At 40.8% G+C, this 19,355-nt stretch overlaps 1 protein-coding gene across 2 annotated transcripts in view; it reads left to right on the top strand.

Annotated features, from left to right (window-relative positions):
* Positions 1–19,355, top strand: part of PTPRG (protein tyrosine phosphatase receptor type G) — a 572,884-nt gene that overhangs the window by 403,734 nt on the left and 149,795 nt on the right. For both annotated transcript variants that reach the window (XM_069736625.1, XM_069736626.1), the window contains exons 9-10: positions 5,369–5,559; positions 13,074–13,182. In XM_069736625.1, the coding sequence (XP_069592726.1) occupies positions 5,369–5,559; positions 13,074–13,182 (300 nt within the window). The remainder of the gene's footprint in view (positions 1–5,368; positions 5,560–13,073; positions 13,183–19,355) is intronic.

The raw sequence follows: 19,355 nt of genomic DNA, 5'->3' as shown, positions 1-19,355 counted from the left end.
ATTAACTGGGTAGAAAGGCAAAATATGAAAGTGTACTTACGCAGCGCTATAAAATATGATGATTGCAATATATTAAGAGGGTAAAATCTTTCAAGAGAGTGCTTTTTTAAAGTTACATATTGAATGGATTTATGACTTCCCAAGTCGAACAGGATTTCAAAAACCGTGCCATTCCAGCCGTCCGGTTGTGTGTGGTATTGGAACTCTTCCCTAATTATCTTCATTTGAGCCGAACTGCAATACCAGAAACAACCAAATAGATATGACACGGCTTAGAAAAGAAGATGCAGCCATGTTTTTCTTCTCTGTTCATTAGTGGTAGGTGTATACTTTTTATTGCAATAGTCAGTTGCGCACTTTTCTTTCCCTCCATCAGGCTCAGTGTGCATGTGTTCTGAAAGAAGAAAAGTGAGTAACGCTAAATGTATAGAGTGTACTTACAAAAACATGTATGCCTGGTAAAGTGTATACTATGGTGGTCGGATACCACTGAGTCCATCCAGACTGACGTTTGTTAGGAGCATACATCTTGAGCATTTACTCCCAAAAGTAGTCCGAAATTCAGTGTGTGCTTAGCCTAAGCCGCTGTGGTCAATCTGTTGAAGGCTTACCACCCGTAAGAACAAAAAGATTTTACATGTTAAAATCCACCAGCCAGATACTTTTTTTTTACTGATCTCTTCCACCATGAGGGAAGGTAGAAACATCTCTCTAAATATTAGTCATTCGAATGACCTAAAACTAATGTGAATGGCCACCTAAATACTGGTATAATATTTAGAAGCACTCTATTATTCATCCGCTGACCCCAAAGTATTTTGTTTTACCCCCTTTCTTATCCAGTACAGTGTAGGTTCTCACTTGGCCATGGATATGGGATGAAGTACTTGGTTATAGAAATGCCTCATAATAAACTCTTGTTGATCCTGTAAAAACACTGTATAGTCGGGAATTTGGATTAAAAAAAATATAGCGTAAAGATTTGAGTCTTCGTAATGGCGAAAAAAAATTGAAAACCTACATGGTTATTGGCCACCATGCGTTGCAGGTGTCGGAAGCATGGAAGATTGGTTTGACTCGTGTTTCCAGGAGCCGATCATTTATGAAAATGATGGGTTTTAATGCAAAAGTCTGAATTTCATCTCAAACTGTCAGTCTACCGGAGCATGTGAAAGAGTTTGCCGGGAGGGAGTGAAGAAAGTCCCAAAGTCTAATTCATTCGTTTCTTCATTTTCGTAGGCAGGATCAGATTGAGTTGAAGTTCCTCGCCATTTGTCACCTTGTCATTTAGAATTGATGTATTTGAGTAATAAAATTTAAAGACAAGATGCTCATTCGAAGAACGAGGAAATGATCGAAAACTGAACCTCACAGCATTGCTTCAACCAGCCAAGGGTGTAATATGTCTGAACATGACTTTTAATAATATGTATAATTAAAGTTCTTGCGTCTCCCATGCCTGAAGTATAAGCTGTGATCACTTCTTTTTGCGTTATATTAGAAAATGTCTACTAGTAGCCTCAGGCCATGGCCTTATCTCTGTATCTCACATCACAAGTCTTCAGATAGATACCATTTATCAGAAGACTCGTCTCCGCCTGTAGGTGACAAATATAATACTTATGTTGTGTCTGCAGTTCTATATTTCAAGAAGATCATTGAAGACCATGATTGTCAACTCAACACTTAGGCCATGTTCACACTATCAGTATTTGGTCAGTATTTCACATCAGTATTTATAAGCCAAAACCAGGAGTGGGTGAAAAATGCGAAGTGGTGGCGTGTTTCTATGATACTTTTCCTCTGATAGTTCCACTCCTAATTTTGGCTTACAAATACTGATGTGAAATAATGACCAATTACTGAACGTGTGACCTTGACCTTATGTAACAAGAACTTATACTACCAACATCTGAATGTCCAAATTATGGACATTTCAGAGCCAACCTGGGGACACTCCCAGAGTCTACTTTACCTTAAGCTTTGTCCCTTTTTAATTGACCCCTCAATAAAAGAACTTGAGTGTTTTGGGTGCAATATAGTACAAAGAAGGGTCCTGAGATTTCGATTTCAGTCTTTTGGGCCAACTGGGGTGAAACATTATTCTATAAATGAAGCTGAACCGCTTCAATAGAAAACGACTCAACCAAAACTGAAAAGACCTTCCTTTCGACCTTCCTCAATGCCAATGGAAGAGGCATCACATGAGTGAACCATTTTGCATATTTTTGGGGGATTGTCAGAAATGCAACAAATTTTGGGACTCTGATTCATCCCTCGTAACTCAGACTATGTAGAATTAGACGTCCCTTAGAATTCTAATGTAGAATTAGACGTATCTTAATTCAATAGTTTGATAATTTATACATATTGAGCTTTTGGGAAAAGGTTATCCCTATACACCAAAAAGGTGAACCAAATCCTAGATTTTACATAATTTTGGAAAATGTCTTTAGTTATGACATTATTGGCTATGCTTTAAGAACGAACAACAACATATAAGCCAACATGTTCTTCAGGTCCCAAACCATGCGGGGGGACATGCCCAAAGGCTTCATGGTACTTACCATTTCTCTACTTAAAGGGAGAAAAATCCTTTTATTTTTGCATTTCTCTCCCTTCTTTTCTCCTCCTTTCTCATTCCTACTTGGCCATCATTCTTTTTCTAGACCAAGATGTTCTCATTCTAGCACATTGTGATCAATGCCATGGTTAACTTTCTGTCTTGAGTTGATTGCTTTCATTATTCAGCATCCATTTTACGACATTGTGGTTACCGACTCTTACATCGACATTTGTTTATTTCCAATCTCTTTTTTTTTTTTTTCCTTGACTGGTCTCTGCACAGGCTGCTTATGACATTTTGATATTTTTTTCCTTTTGTCAAATATCTGTTTTTATTAGAAAAATACACTACCGTTCAAGAATTTAGGGTCACTTAGAAATTTCCTTATTTTTGAAAGAAAAGCTCAGTTTTTTCCAATGAAGCCAACATTAAATAATTCAGAAATACATGCTATACATTGTTAATGTGGTAAATGACTATTCTAGCAGCAAATGTCTGGTTTGTAATGCAATATCTTCCTAGGTATATGAAGGCTCATTTCCAACAACCATCACTCCACTGTTCTTATGGTACTTTGTATTTGCTGTGTAAGAAGGCTAATGGATGGTTAGAATACCCTTGAAAACCCTTGTGCAAGTATGTTAGCACAGCTGAAAACAGTTTGGCTGATTATACAACCTATAAACCTGACCTTCCTTTGAGTTAGTTGAGAATCTGAAGCATTACATGTGTTGGTTCCATTAAACTCTCAAAATGGCCAGAAAAAAAGAACTTTCATGTGAAACTCGACATTATATTCTTGTTCTTAGAAATGAAGGCTATTCCATGCGAGAAGTTGCCAAGAAACTGCAGATTTCCTACAACGGTGTGTACTACTCCCCTCAGAGGAGAGCACAAACAGGCTCTAACCAGAGTAGAAAGAGAAGTGGGAGGCCCCGCTGCACAACTGAGCAACAAGACAAGTACATCGACGCCTCACAGGTCCTCAACTGGCAGCTTCATTAAATAGTACACGCAAAACACTAGTGTCAACGTCTACAGTGAAGAGGAGACTCCGGGATGCTGGCCTTCAGGGCAGAGTAGCAAAGAAAAAGCCATATCTGAGACTGGCTAATAAAAGGAAAAGATTAATATGGGCAAAAGAACACAGACATTGGACAGAGGAAGATTGGAAAAAAAGTGTTATGGACAGACAAATCCAAGTTTGAGGTGTTTGGATCACACAGAAGAACATTCGTGAGATGTAGAACAACTGAAAAGATGCTGGAAGAGTGCCTGACGCCATCTGTCAAGCATGGTGGAGGTAATGTGATGGTTTGGGTTTGCTTTGGTGCTGGTAAAGTGGGAGATTTGTACAAGGTAAAAGGGATTTTGAATAAGGAAGGCTATCACTCCATTTTCCAATGCCATGCCATACCCTGTGGACAGCGCTTGATTGGAGCCAATTTCATCCTACATCAGGACAATGACCCAAAGCTCCAAATTATGCAAGAACTATTTAGGGAAGAAGCCGGCAGCTGGTATTCTATCTGTAGTGGAGTGGCCAGCGCAGTCACCAGATCTCAACCCCTTTGAGCTGTTGTGGGAGCAGCTTGACCGTATGGTACGCAAAAGTGCCCATCAAGCCAAACCAACTTGTGGGAGAGGCTTCTCGAAGCATGGGGTGAAATTTTTCCAGATTATCTCAGCAAATTAACTGCTAGAATGCCAAAGGTCTTCAATGCTGGAATTGCTGCAAAGGTAGCATTCTTTGACGAAAGCAAAGTTTGAATGAGAAAATTATTATTTCAAATAAAAATCTTTTTTTCGAACCTTGTCAATGTCTGGACTAGATTTTCAATTCATTTGGCAACTCATTTGATTAATAAAAGTAAGAGTTTTCATGGAAAACATAAAATTGTCTGGGTGACCATAAACTTTTGAACAGTAGTGTATTTATGAATTAAACAGAATTTTTTCAAGAAAAAAAATCAATTTCTAGCTGGAGATCGTATCCCTCAAACGCTAACTTTTTCAGTCCTTATTTGTGCAGATAAATAATATTTCTCTTTTTTTTTTCTTCCTTGGCGAAAGTTTCCTGAGGTTGCTTCTGTTTCACCAGTAATACCACTATGTGTTATTTTTTAACCTGAAGAGTCTTCAAGGTCTAACAATGTCTACAAGACACTTGTGGAGCTTTTACAAAGAGCATCTGTTGGTACAAAATTACTGTTCAAACCAAGCATCGGTGCACTGTTGTTGTGGCCGGGCCGAGAAGTTCAGCGCACCTTCCGACCTGCTTGTTTTTCACCTGTTTTTGCCCCTTTCTGGCTGGCAATTAGGGAAGAGTGGGGGCTGAGAGAAATGTAGAAAAAGTAGGTGTGAAGGTGTACTAACGGAGTGCATGTGTTTGGTTTGAACAGTGATTTTGTGCTAATGGATGTCTTCAAACCATTTTTACATTCTCCACCACCTCATATGATCGAGGTCCTTAAAGACTTCATGAGAGAACAGCTATGTGTTACACATGTTAAATTCTGAAAATTGCTCCCATGACGCCCCACCCTCCCTTATCTGTTGTTTTTGCCCATTTCCAGGTACAATAGGCCATCTATGAGCAAAGGCTTCTTGAGGTAGCAAGGATACAATGGCTTCTTCTGGAGCATGTGTTTGTTATCCATGCACATGGGAAACCATTTAAGATGCATTCTGTAAAGCGTCCCGCCTTTCCATAGAACCTTGTAACTAAGAGGCTCAGATTGATGTATAGTTGACATTCTAGTAATTAAATCCCAGAGAGTAACCATGTATTTTGTCTTTTAGTCTGCAGCTCCCCACCAGTCAGCATGACAGTGCAACCAGTTAACAAGACGGCTTTAGTTGTTTCTTGGAAGAAGCCAACCTTTGTTTACCACCCTCCAATCATGAACTACATGGTATCTTACAGCTGGACCAAAAATGATGAAGAAAAGGAGAAGACATACATTAAAGACAATGACAGCGAAAAGGAACTGGTAATGTTATCCTGGGCAATCATTTATGTTGTGGGGACTCCTGTTAGTAGTTGTGGGTGGGGTGGGGTAAGTTTCTTCTCTTTCTGCTCTTACTATGGAAGTTGTCCACTTTTGGACTTTGGACTTCCCTTGCTAGTTGCAATTCTAAATTCGGGTCAGACGGTCCTCTGCCAGAAAGGCCTCCTCCGTATAATTAATCTTTTGACTAGCAAACTGTATCAATGTTGGTCATGGCTTACACTTTAAAACCAGAATATGAATAAATAAATGTGTATATATATATATTATTATTATTACATTGGTCTATGGGCAATATTGTAGCTCATCTCTGAGATATTCTACTGTATTTGATCCAGCCCATGAACAGGTATGGGTTTTTTTCTTGGGGAGAAAAACATTGGGATTGTCAATAATGGGCAACCTTTTTTTTATATTGGAATGTCTTATTGTGAAGCTGAACACCGCATTCTGCTTCTGTGACCATCAAGAGTCTGTGTAATCTGTGCTGGGAACTCGTCAGCAAGTGTTAATTCTTTTGCAGTACCATCACAGAGGAAATTACCGTAAGCATTATAGCAGTCCTAATAAAATTCATGAGCTGTCCTGGTAATGCATGGACACACCTGGTCCAACAGAGCAAGAGATCCTTTTGTGGTACATCTCTGCTTTAATTTAAGGATAGAAAAATATTTAGAATTGAGAGTCCTCAGTAGTTGATACCTACTCTCAATTCTAGATATTTTTCTATCCACTGGCTAACACGGTACCAAGATATATAGTTAATTTAAGGATGTCGGTTTCAGGATAATCATTTCTTAAATTTTCATAGTCTTCTCCAGATGCAGGAGTACAATTAAGTTTAGCAGTGATTCTCCTTCTCGTAGATATACATGGTGTTGCAGATGATCGAATCTGACAAAATTTGAATTTGCCAAATTGCATAAACTTTACTGGGAAATTCGATGTGCAGCAAAGTTATTCGATGTATGTTGAAAGTTCCTTATTATGCTCTGTGGTCTCTGGGATGTAAAGGGAAAAAAATGCTTCCCGCTCACTTGTGTGGATGTTCCTGCAGTTCCCCATTCAGTCCTTTGCACCTCTTCTTTTCCCCTGTTGGGCGTGTTCTCTTTGGCTTTTGACTTGCGGCTCATCTAGACCTTAGACATCTCTGTACTATCACTCAGGAGATGAGAATCGTAGCGTTGTGACATCCCGAAATGCTGCGAAACTTCATGGTGCACAGAGACCTTGTAGAGCAGAAAGCCAGGATCTGGAGTGAAGAGGCCAAAGAGAATACCCACGAAGGTGAAAAGAAGTACAGTGGGTTGGAAAGCGGGCTGCATAGGGTGGTGGGACAGGTTAGCGGTAAGGTGATTAATTTATTTATTTTTTATTCGTGCAGCCATTATTTTGAATGCTCTCTAAGCAAATTGAAAACATTCCAGATTCTGGAGAATACATGTAAGGTTGGGCCAAAGAGGTAGTCATGGCTGAGGGCAATTTCTGGATCACACCCTGGCCTCCCCTCACAATACAATAGTGTCCATTCTGCTGCGTACCTGCGTCCTGTGTCTCTGCGCCATCAGGGTCCATTCTGTGTTTCCGTAGGCTCCTTGAAGACTGTATTGCACAATGAGAGACACAGTCCAGCTCAACTTTAACAACAACAGCTTTACTTATTCCTGTACGCAGCACATCCATATTCTTTACAGTGGTTACATCAGGTTCCACAGTGCACAATTCTGTCACTTTCCCTGCTTTTCTGTTCCTGTCACTAAGCTTGCTTCTGGGGCGGACCGTACCTTCTGTATCCTCAGCGTCAACCCTGTGCAGGCTTAATCCGTTAAGAGGGCCCCCACTACCGCTTTGTCACAGTCCTGAGGGCATCCGCCCACGCGATAAGCTGCCACATCCTGGATGACCTGCCCGTACTGCTTAGTCTTCTGGTGGCAACTGCAGACCCACTTATTCTGCACTGCCCACCCTGCTGCACTGCTTCCACTGCTGCTGATCCACTAGATAACAGATGACTGGGCCTTGTCCTTCATAACGTTACGTGGCATGGTGTCAACCAAGGGCGAAGGCGCGCCCTTCTACGCTCTACGGGCACCCAGCCATGACTGAGATCTATCAGGAAGTCCTTCCTGCCTTATCCACCAAGTCCCTCCTATCATTAACTATTTACATGCTAGTATCCTTATTCCTCCTATAACGTCTACAGTGCAATGTTCTCTGTGCCCCCATCTAGTGGCTAAATTTAGCACTGTACTTTCCCTAGAACTTCATATACACAAAGGTAATATAGAAATACACAGCAACACTTGTAATGGCATAGTAAAAACAACAATATACAAACTGTGAACCAGGACATGTATAAAGGGGTGGTTGGGCATACACCAGTTTCTGCCACCCCTTACATGCACATTTTTTGGAAAAATTCCATTCTACTTGAAAAAAAAAATCACTCATTTCTACATACTCTGAAATTTCACTTGAATTCAGACCATACAAAAGTAGACAATCTCTTGAAATTTAAAAAAATGTTTGCTAATTAACCAAAATGTGGTCTTATCTATATTATAGTTTTGAATCAAGAAATAACACTAGGCCACTAAAATAAAATTTTGACAACTTGTAAAGTTTATGATGGAAACAATAGTGAAAAGGTATTTTCGAAGACCTCTTCTAAGAAGTGTTTTACTACCCACAGAGCCACCGATTGGCTTTCCTACTAGAGCAAGTCCTTCTACACTTCCACGTTTGCCACAGTCGTCATCAAGCCTTGTGATCTGTGTAGGGAGACTGAATTTAGATCTGATCTGTATTACGCAGTTGCACTCCATCCTGATTTCTGCCTCAGTCACTTTTTCTTTTTCGCAACGCATGACCCATTTAAATCCAGGCTAAATCGGAATCTCCGACTCTTCAATAGCACAAAAGGAATATATATATATATATTTTGCCCCTAGAGCAAAAAGTAAATGAAGGAATATGTGACATTTAGCTTCCAAACCATCATCAGATTAACTACTTTTTTGGACACAACAAACTTCTTCAAATGGGGAACCCATAGTTAGTCATGTATGGTTGAGGGCAATCCCTAGTATCCTAAGGGTTAAGGAAAGACTTGACCAGTCAGAGAAAAAAAATGACTTGGCCAGATTGCTTTTAAATGCAAATATTATTTCAGCTCCAAACTATTTTAGGATTTCCTCATTCAGCATTCTCCTCTTTAAACCAGCACACATTTCTTTGCCCTTGCAAGAAATCAAAGTAACACTTGCAGGTTTCCGAGGGCTTCATTTAACGTTAATCTGAACCGGCTGGTAAAATAACGGAATCTGGAATTGTGTGTGTACATGAAAAATGCCAGCGCCTACAATACATCGCCTAATGACTTTTTTTTTTTCGGATTTTATATCTGAATGTGCAGTCCTCTGGGCCAGCTCCATAACTTCCACAATAACACTCCCAGATAAAGATTACTTTCCTTCATTTCCATTTATATTTTCTGTTCCCCCACTAGACATTGTTATCTGGGTCACGTAAGGAACCACTCTGGTTCAGAGAATAGAGAAGGAATCAATTGAACGACGCACAAGGTTACAATGTTCCAGGATGATTTTCTTTGTAACTATTACATTATCATAAGGGACGGCAGTTGGGGGAAGATAAAGTTGGGCGAGCAATAATTAGCAAAAGCAACTTGCCTTGCGAATATAGTTCAGATCACTGTCAATTCATGAACACGTATAGATGTAGGGAACACGATATTAATTATGTCAAATTAATTGAAAACTAGGAATGTTTTATCTTGGCATTGCATATCGCTTTTATCTGTTATTAGCGTGTTGGCGTCCCTTCCAAAAAAAGCCTCCATTTTGTTCCCCTTTGATACACAGTAACCTTAGGCACCAATATGAGATGTTCCTATATTGATATCAATGTTCACATGAAAAAAATGAATGTCCTTTTTTTTTGTCCTAAAATCCAAGTAAATTGAAATTTCAATCTTGATTAAAAAAATAAAAAACTAGCGGAGATGGAAGCGGAATGCCGACGCTGCACTCGCATCTCTAACTGTGTCCATCACCCATTATCCTGGATGTTTTCAGAGCATCTCTGACTGTGTCCATCACCCATTATCCTGGATGTTTTCAGAGGGGCAACAATGGAAGAAACTAATGAGTAACTGCAGCGCTGCCCCCTGATGACATCCCATTTCAGGAAGTGCAATGGATGCTGCAGGGAGTGAGTGCAGCCCCGGCTTCCTGTGATGTCATGTTTTGAGACTCCTTTCAAACGAAACATTTCAGGAAGTACAATAAAAAATACCTAGGGATTAGCTAGATAAGGGGAATAAGTGTAGGTTGTTGTTTAATATAGCAAATTACAAAAGGGGTTAAGATGTAAGGATATATATTTTGTTAATACATTTTAGGCACCAGACCACCCTTTTAAGACTTTTCAATACCAGCTATGTCGACAAATGTATTACTTTGCTTTGTGTTCATTAATGTCCAATACGAGAAGATACCTTTTTAGATTACAAACTGCACACATTAATAAATATATCTTAGACCTGCTGATGCTAATGCACACATTTTGAAAATGCATGTCAGAATGGCTGTATAATACGTTTTGAAAGTTAGACAATCTGTCAGCAGGATCAATCTTTCTAAACCCACTGTAGGAGCATATAGGTCATAGGAAGCTGAATAAAATGATAACTTGATACGTGATCCGATGTCTTATTCCAGAGAAATCCATGTTTTTCTTAATATGTAAATTAGCTTTTAAGATCTATGGGAGGAACATAGATCATCCAAAGAAGCTGCCTGCAGAGCTTATTTTAACTGAAAGAGCACATTACACGTGTAAAGCATGTAGATCAGTAGAGCAGACTGTCAGTCATTACATGTCTCATACTGGTAACACCACGTTTCATTTCAAATAAGCTCTGAAGGTTGATTCTCAGGAAGATCTATTCCTGGACCATAGATCTTAACAGCTCATTTACATATTTAGAAAAATATGGATTTCTCTGGAATTAGACATCGGATCGCAGAAATCAAAGTGTCCTTTATTTCAACTTTTTACCTGCCAGCCCATATAAATGACCTAATTCCCTGTGGCATCCCTTACAGAGGTTTGCTTACTCAGGCTAGGTAAAAATAATTACCCTCTTGAATCCCTCATGGGTTTTGTTTCAGATTTTACCCAGTTTCACTAGTCGGTACTTCCCGGTCCCATCCTCAACCCACTAGTAATGGCTGGACAGATCCTCTCAGTCAATCGCTGGTTGAGGGCAGGTCACCAATCATGGGTTGAGTTGACGTTTCCGATGTAGTCACTTTGTGTACAAAGCTGTTCGATAATGATTCAATTGGTATCTTTGCTATAGAGTTTTTTCTTCTTCAATCCTACTGTATCTACTACTGTATATTACTATATAGTGCTCTAGGCTCCATCCAGACTTAACCAGTTGTTGCCCTCATATTTTCAAGGTGCCATATGCATGTATTAAAAGCCACTCAATTCTATTGCATATGGTAATATAGTAGTAACCAATTACTAAAGGTGTTCAATGTGTATGCAACATAATAGCAGGTAGCAGCTAAAATGAATTTGCCTGTGAACTACTATAATATGTGGAGAGCTGAACTACAACTACGTAATTCTCTCTGATGTCCCTTTCACAGTTAAATCCTCCCATAGAGTAGATCTGCAATTGACCTGTAGTCTATAATGAACTGAACCGCGTAGGAGTCCATGCTGGATTTTATCTCTGAGTTTAGGAGTCCGGAGGATGCATTACAGTGCACACCATGGACTGTGTGCCGGCTTACGTGAGAAACAGAGCGAGCTCCGATAGAATTACACTGTTGGAATCTTTCATCAGTTGTCTACATATTGTATTAGTTCAGCGACAATTTTCATAGTGACAGATTCTCTTTTAATACAAAATTGGGTACCGTTACCAGTCTATAGACTGTAGCTGTGGACCAATTTGCTCATTCAAACCTTGTGTAGTTGTTGGAACTTTGCTTATATGATTTTACTATTTTCTATATAAAGAAATTGCTTACGATCTATTAAGTTGGTAGTCCCACCTCCGAGCAACCTTAGACCGCCCCTGAGGTTGTTGTCAACAAGTCGGGTCCAGATCTCAATCTTTTTAAGCTTAAATCACAGGCTCATATTTTACGGAACATGTGAAGACCATAATCCCTAGACCGACTACGTGTCTTCTGACTCAAACTAACAGTCTCTTCGGTGTATATGAACCTGTTAGTTTTTTGGGCAAGATGTCACATATGGATGTGAATTCAGTCTTGGAGGGGTTGGCCACTACTTTTTTTTTTTTTGATAGTCTATCCTCAGGATAGGACATAGATCTCTGATCAGTGAGGGTGCGACACCCGATTCCTCTGCCCATCAGATCTTATCTGTGCTGGTCCAAAGATCTCAGCTGGTGGCTGAGGCTGAACATAGTGATTCAGTCATTTATATTGTGACCGCGGCTGAGTAGTGGAGATCCACCCTTATTTAAATGAATAGGGGATTGATCTATATAATTCGGCAACGACCACTATAGTTTTGACGGTGCTGCTGCTTTCCCGGGAGCATCTGAGAACTTCTATCCGGTCCAGTAACGGCTGATTGTTGGTGCTGCCGCAGGTCGCACCTTCACTAATCTGATATGGATTGCCTATACTAAGGATGCGTCATCAATAATGAAGTGGTCAACCTCTTTAACTTGTGGTAGAAAACTGGTCAAATAAATGTAAAGCTAATTTAAATTGTACTTTTTTAATTTATCAGCTTTCGGCACACCAAAACCTGAATGTATTTGTGGTCGGCCATCCTCTAGAATATCACACCACTTTGTTCAGTCTGTGTATAGTGCATTGTGTGATAGCCTAATTACGCGAGGGGAGTCTGGGGACAGAGAGGTCTGCTGTCTTCCGCTTCGCCAGTGACATTTTTTTTCCTGTAACAAAGGACATTTCAATGTTCTACTTGAGAAGTGAATTGAGGTAGAGAGGGGTGTGCTCCGCGCTCATTATTTATGGGGGCTACTTATGATATCGCCTTTGGCTTGGGCATGTAGCACAAGACACTTCATCGGTTTTATTGCTCCATAAAAAAGGCATAAAAGCCAAAGAGACAAACAAGTGAAAAATACATAGATTCCAACTGATCTATCATTTTATTGGCCGCATAAATATTTTCCGACGTTTCTTTGTGAAGGCGAGCATTATTGAGCTCTTAAAATTGCTTTTTTAATGACATCCATGACAGTTTTAAATTAATACCTTGTAGTGTATTTAGGGACTCGGAGCTTTTTGGGTGAGTGTCTGAGAGTGTGATGTGAATATATAAATATCATAAGGTACACTAGGAATCGGGGAATATTCACCGCTGTTGTTGTCTGCCTCATTTCAAGTAGTAGTCTCAGTGTTGCTAACGACCCTTGTCACTATGTTTTTTTCTTTTCTTCTTCTCTACAGAATGTCACCATTAACCACGTCTCACCCGATATCCTATACCTGTTCAGAGTGCAGGCGGTATGTCGCAATGACATGCGGAGTGACTTTAGCCAAACAATGCTTTTTCAAGGTAAGAAACCTTTCCGGTTTGGGTAATGGATACATTTGAAGTGAGCAAAAAGATTTGTAGGACCTCGTTCTGGCAACCTTGTTGGTAGTTCGTGGCTGCCGGATTAGAGTTCTGGTAAACTCCTACTTCTTGCAGATCAAAGGTGCCTTTTCTGATTTAATTAGGACCCCACAAAATCCCAAGTGTCTCAAGCCGTAATGTATTGACGTCAAACTGGCCACCTATTTGAAAGAAGCGCTGGGGTTGCCGGTAGGAGGTTTGCAATAATCTGATCCAGCGGCAATGGATCAATGATTTAGTCGCTGGATTAGGGTCCTGCAAATCTTTTTGCTCAACTCTGTACTCTAATGGTAATTTTTTATCTCATTGCTCAACCAGCAAAAAGAAGCTAAAGTAAAAACCCCGCAATGTTAACGTCAACCATATTATCGAGTAAGTGGCTATGTCTATTAGTGCCATAAACCATGGAGGGGGGAAATCAGAATATAATCTTTAAGGCACAGTCAGACGACCAAATAAATCAGACCCAAATTGGAACGCAGTGCACGGACTGGCCAGAGGCCCTCCCGACCCGAACATGACAGCTTTATATATTTATGTATCTGCGTGTTTAATTGGGAGAACCACTGGGCAGTCCGAGAGTTGCGATCCTGTCTCACTCCATCTGGTTGCGCTTTTAAGCACTGTACAGGATTGCAACCCATCTCCTTTCAAGTTAAAGGGGCTAAACCGCATGAAGAGACCACTCGGGTCACTCAGAATCTGCCTTTCTATGTTATTTTTTTGGGTCAGGTGCCCTCATTTTTTAGCTGTAATACATATCTTATATTAATAGATTTTTTTTATATTAATAGATTTGGTTGTTTTGTGTGAATTGTTTTCGTCAGGTTTGTCTTCGCTCCCCTTTTCCCCTGATTTAAAATAATACAGCGCTGCAGACCTAGTAGATGGCCTGCAGGAATGTTCATAAGAGTATAGGAATGTGGTGCACAATGTGCATACTCTTTATCATCTACGTTTAATAGACTTAGGGTAGTGTGGTTGCGGGTTTTTGGTCTCTGCTGACTATAGTTCACCGCATACTTATACATGTACACTATATATTGAGTGTATTTTTCAGAATTTAAATATCATATGGAGGTGATATATGCATAAAAATACATCTATATGTATTGTTATTTTTATACAATTAGTGTACATGGTTAACAAACTATTTGTATGTGGTGCTTTTATAAGTTATACATGGAAACCACGTGTTGTGTGGTGGGTAGTACAGCATCACATGCCAATATTTTTTGTAAACGCCATATCTTTTTTTTTTTTTTTTTTTTTTTTCTTAAGTACATGTAAGGGCCGCCAGGTTTTAAGGGATCGCCAATAGGTGTCCATAATATTATACTTGGGCCATGTGTATGTGACGGTGCAGCTGTGATTACATGTAAGGGGTCCTTTAAATATAACCAATGGCGCAATCACTACACTTCTAGGGCGCAAAATGTGCCAGCTATAATGTTTAACATGTGTGGTTTAATGTCCCTGTGTAACCCCGGTATAGTTGTCCTCCGTTGCTGTGGCTCCAGTATGGGTGTCCCTTATACAGCTGGGTGGGTATGAATATCGCACCCAGCTGTATGCAAAGGTGTTTATGGCATTATTTACATTAGCCTTAAGTCGGCGTCGATGCGCTTTTGCTGTTTGTCCAGGGATGAGATGCCGGACAGAAACATTGCGCCCAGGCACATGCGCTGTTGGAGCGGGGTGGACATGAATATGAACATGAATATTTTTTTTTTTTTTTTAAGCGGCGAACACAGGTGGTAATTAGCCCCTTAACCCTTTGTCCCTATTGGGGAGGGGGGGAGGAGACTATTTAATGGCGTTTTAGTCAGTGTTTCCTTGACCTGCAACCAGGCACAACATGTATCTCTGATGTGATCTATTCACACAGTATCTCTTTTTCCCATATGCCTCCTGAGGAACCACATCATGGGGGGGAAACGCGTAGAGGCGAGACCTGAACACAGATAAGTGTTTCAGGCCTTTTAAGTTTATATGTTTTTCACCAGTTGTGTGTTTTTTTTTTTTTTTGTTTTTTTTCCCCGCAACCATTGTATTTGCATACGAGTACTTTACCAACTGTGATCATAATATAGTTGTATTCGTTAAGCTGTTATATACATCTTTCCTATTGCCGTGCAAGCATTGGTTTAAGTATTGTTGCTATTTGCTTTATCTTTAGGGTCTGACCGAGCTATAGGGACCTATTTATCTGGGTCACTAGTATAGCCCCTAAGGCACCACCCGTATTTAGTATCCCGATATATCTTCTTTTAGGGATTCAGCCAGGGTTAATAGGGGCAGCCGCCGAGGAGCGGGGGCGCCATTTGCGTTCAAGAGGGTGCCAACCTCCGCTGACAGGTAGGGAGACTCGGTTAGGGACTCCTTAGGGTGTATTAGCCTTAGTTTCAGGCGTTATACTTTAGCATTAGGGATTGGTACGGTCAGACCGTTTGTCTTTACTGGTGAATCACTACCTGGTGTTTTTTCTCTTTTTTTGGTCCCGAGTTTGGTTAGGCCATGTATTGGGTGTTGTTTGTGGTATAGTATCTTTATACATGTAGAGGGACTTATAGGGCCTTAAGGGTGAGTCGACGGTGAGCGGGGGCGCCATATTGCGTCCAAGAGGGTGCCAACCTCCGCAGACAGGCAGGGAATATTTGTAGGGACGTGTAGGGTTTTTGCTATCGGCCCCGTTGTCCCTCCCACCCTTTGCCCTTTACAATCTTTTTGGGCCAGGTTTTTTAATTGACCCACCCCCATTTAGAGGGGTCTGGGTGTTGTGTCAGTCTTTTATCCTTATTTTGTTTAATAAAGTTTATTGGATAGATTAGTTTTCTTTGTTTTTCTTGGTTTAATACTAATTTGGATTATCAGATATTATACTTTCTACTGTTTTTTGACTACTATGGCTGGTTTTCTATCAGGGCCTATCTGTTCTGAATCATGGGTGAGTGAGGCGGATCGGGTGTTTTCAGTTGACTCAGGCTACACGGGTACCGACTCGAGCCCATCCATATACTCCACATTTAAAGAACTTACTGGATGCTATAAAAAATATTTGAAATCTTTATGGGAAACAAAAGCTTTGGAGAATTATATTAAGAACAACATTGTACCAAAGGGATTGCGTGTAAATATATCTCCATCACCGAGAGTAAGCAACCCCGTCCTTTTGAAGGCCTGGCGGGAAGAGTCCATAGCCTCATCTGTTAGGTTCATGAAATTACTGCTAGAGGAAGAAAAAAAGATTCTAGAAACCACATCTAAACAACTGAATGAATTAATAGAGAAGACACTACTGTTTAAATCTGATCCTGAGTTTAATAAAAAGGAGAGTAATCTACAGATCTCAGTAGAACGTTATCAAAACCAACTTAAGAATCGTAAACATACACAATTCATACGAGACTCAGAAGAGTTTAAAACTAATAGTGCGTATAATTTCTCAGGAGGCGTAGATATCGCCTCTGAAATTTCTTCCTCTGAGGCAGAGGGCTCAGACACAGAGAGGCCGGGAGGATTTTGGAGACAAAGAGGTAGAGGTGGGCCTTCATCATATAGGGGAAAAGGAAAATGGCAGAAACAAAGAGGATATACGGGCAGATATCAAGGAGGCAGAGGTCGGGAGCAGGGCTTCATGGGCCAAGGGAATGTAACCACGGGCTTTGGGGCACCTACGAGACCTTTAGTCCCAATGCCATCATCTTCCTCATTATCCACCTCTACACACTCTTCGTCTTTTTTAGAGCAGAGGGCCCCAACGGGGTACGAGTTGAGGAAACGAATGTAATGAATATATATGATGAGAACCAAATCATAAATCTCAGTAGCCATATGTTATCACCTGGTGAAATTAGTGTGCTAAGAAAGGGACTTACATTTGTTCCTACAACATGGTACAATACATTCACTTGGGTGAAGGATTTAAATCTCTACTGTCGTAAATTAAAATGGAAGAAGTTTTTTTCTTTGCATAACAAACAACAATGTTTAGAATTGGGTATATCAGAAGAGGACCTGGAGGGGCTTAATGTTCTGACGGGCCTTCTGGAGGACAGTGAGAGGGAGAGAGGACTAGGTCCACAGACTGACCTAAAATTAAAAAGCAATCGTATGCCTCCCCCAGGTGATTACACGAATATTGACATTTTTTTGAGAGTGGTCGAGGATGACCTTAAAAAAATAGGCCGACTGAATGGGGATACATCACCAAATTTGAATAGTGAGGAATGGGAGGCCTTGGAGAAACTAGAGAAGAATGACCAGATCATTGTCAAATCATCTGATAAAGGTGGCAATTTGGTCATCCTCGACCACCAGAGATATGTGGGAATGTGTAGATCTATCCTTGATGACAGGGAGACATATGGTGTACTTGAGAATGACCCTACGGATAGGTTTATTGGGTCATTAATGACTATCTTAGACATTGGTCTACGTGACAAATTGATTTCCTACAACGAGTATAAGTTTTTGGTTCCTCGTACCCCGACAATCCCTACTTTTTATGCCCTCCCAAAGGTCCATAAGGGTCTCTCCCCCTTAAAAGGCCGCCCCATAGTTTCAGGTGTTGGTTCATTGAGCCAGAATGTTGGCATTTATATCGATAACATCTTACGTCCATTTGTAACATCATTACCCTCATACGTGCGTGATACATCGGACCTGCTCCAAAAAGTAGACGGTGTGGTGGTCGAACAGGGGACCATTTTGGGTTCAATAGATGTCGAGGCTTTATATAGCAGCATTCCTCACAGTATGGGCCTGAAGGCATTGGAGTACTATCTAAGGACAAGAGCCGTCTTTTTTGAGAAACACAGTAAATTTGTAGTAGAGTTGATGGAGTTTGTCCTAACCCACAACTACTTCCTGTTTAACGGTAAGTACTTCCACCAGCTCAGGGGGACCGCGATGGGTTGCTCTTGTGCACCCTCGTATGCAAATCTCCTCCTGGGCTGGTGGGAGGAAACCGTAGTGTTCTCTGGGGTAGAAGAATGGTGGACTGACAAGATATCGGCTTGGTATCGATACATAGACGATGTCTTGGTCATGTGGAATGGTACAGCAAATGAGTTTAACAGCTTTGTACAAGGGTTGAATGATAATTGCTTTGGGTTAAAGTTTACATCTGAGAATGATGAACATGAATTAGCGTTCTTGGATGTTAAAATTACCATTAATGCCAGTGGTACATTGGATACAAGGCTATTTCGTAAACCGACATCTAGTAACGCCCTGCTTCGGTGGGAGAGTCATCACCCAGTTCCCCTGAAAAGGGGGATCCCTCGGGGACAATATTTAAGAGTAAGAAGGAACTGCTCTGACCCTGCTATCTTTAGGACACAAGCATACGATCTGAGGGAGAGGTTCCGTGAGCGTGGGTATCCGGATGAGGTCTTAGACCCGGCCTTTAGGAATGCTATGAGTAGAGAGAGACATACGCTCCTACAGACACATAGAGAACTAGAGGCAGAGAATACCCCTAGGATTATTGGAACCTATGACAACCAAACGAACCGGGTATTTAGTGTCCTTAAAAAGCATTGGGGGATCTTACAGCTGGATGAAACCCTGGCGGATATCATCCCAAATAGACCCCAGATTACCTTCCGCAGAGGACGGTCTTTGAAAGATCGGCTCGTACACAGCCACTATAAGAGACCGAAACAAGAGGGAACTTGGCTTGATAGACGCATCAATGGTACGTTCAGATGTGGTAACTGTTCGTTCTGTGATTATGTAACACCATGTAAGAGCTTTAAGAGTGCACAGAATGGGAGAAACTTCTTCTGTAGAGACTTTGCTAATTGCAAAACCATTGGTGTGGTCTATATGGCTACGTGTACATGCCCGAAGAATTATATAGGGAAGACCAAAAGGGAGTTGAGAAGGAGGATCGGGGAACACTTGGGAGATATCAAAAATAATAGAGATACCCCCGTAGCACGGCATGTTTGGGAGGTACACCAGGGTGACAGCAAGACTCTCTCATTCTGTGTTCTGGAAGTAATAAAACAGAATGGTAGGAGAGGTGATTGGGATAGGATCATCCTGCAAAAGGAAACACAATGGATATTTAGGATGGATTCAGTAGCCCCAGGAGGACTTAACGA

This window comes from Ranitomeya imitator, chromosome 8 (assembly GCF_032444005.1).
Source record: "Ranitomeya imitator isolate aRanImi1 chromosome 8, aRanImi1.pri, whole genome shotgun sequence".
In the NCBI taxonomy this organism is placed as follows: domain Eukaryota; kingdom Metazoa; phylum Chordata; class Amphibia; order Anura; family Dendrobatidae; genus Ranitomeya; species Ranitomeya imitator.
This window is presented reverse-complemented; position numbering and strand designations above follow the sequence as displayed.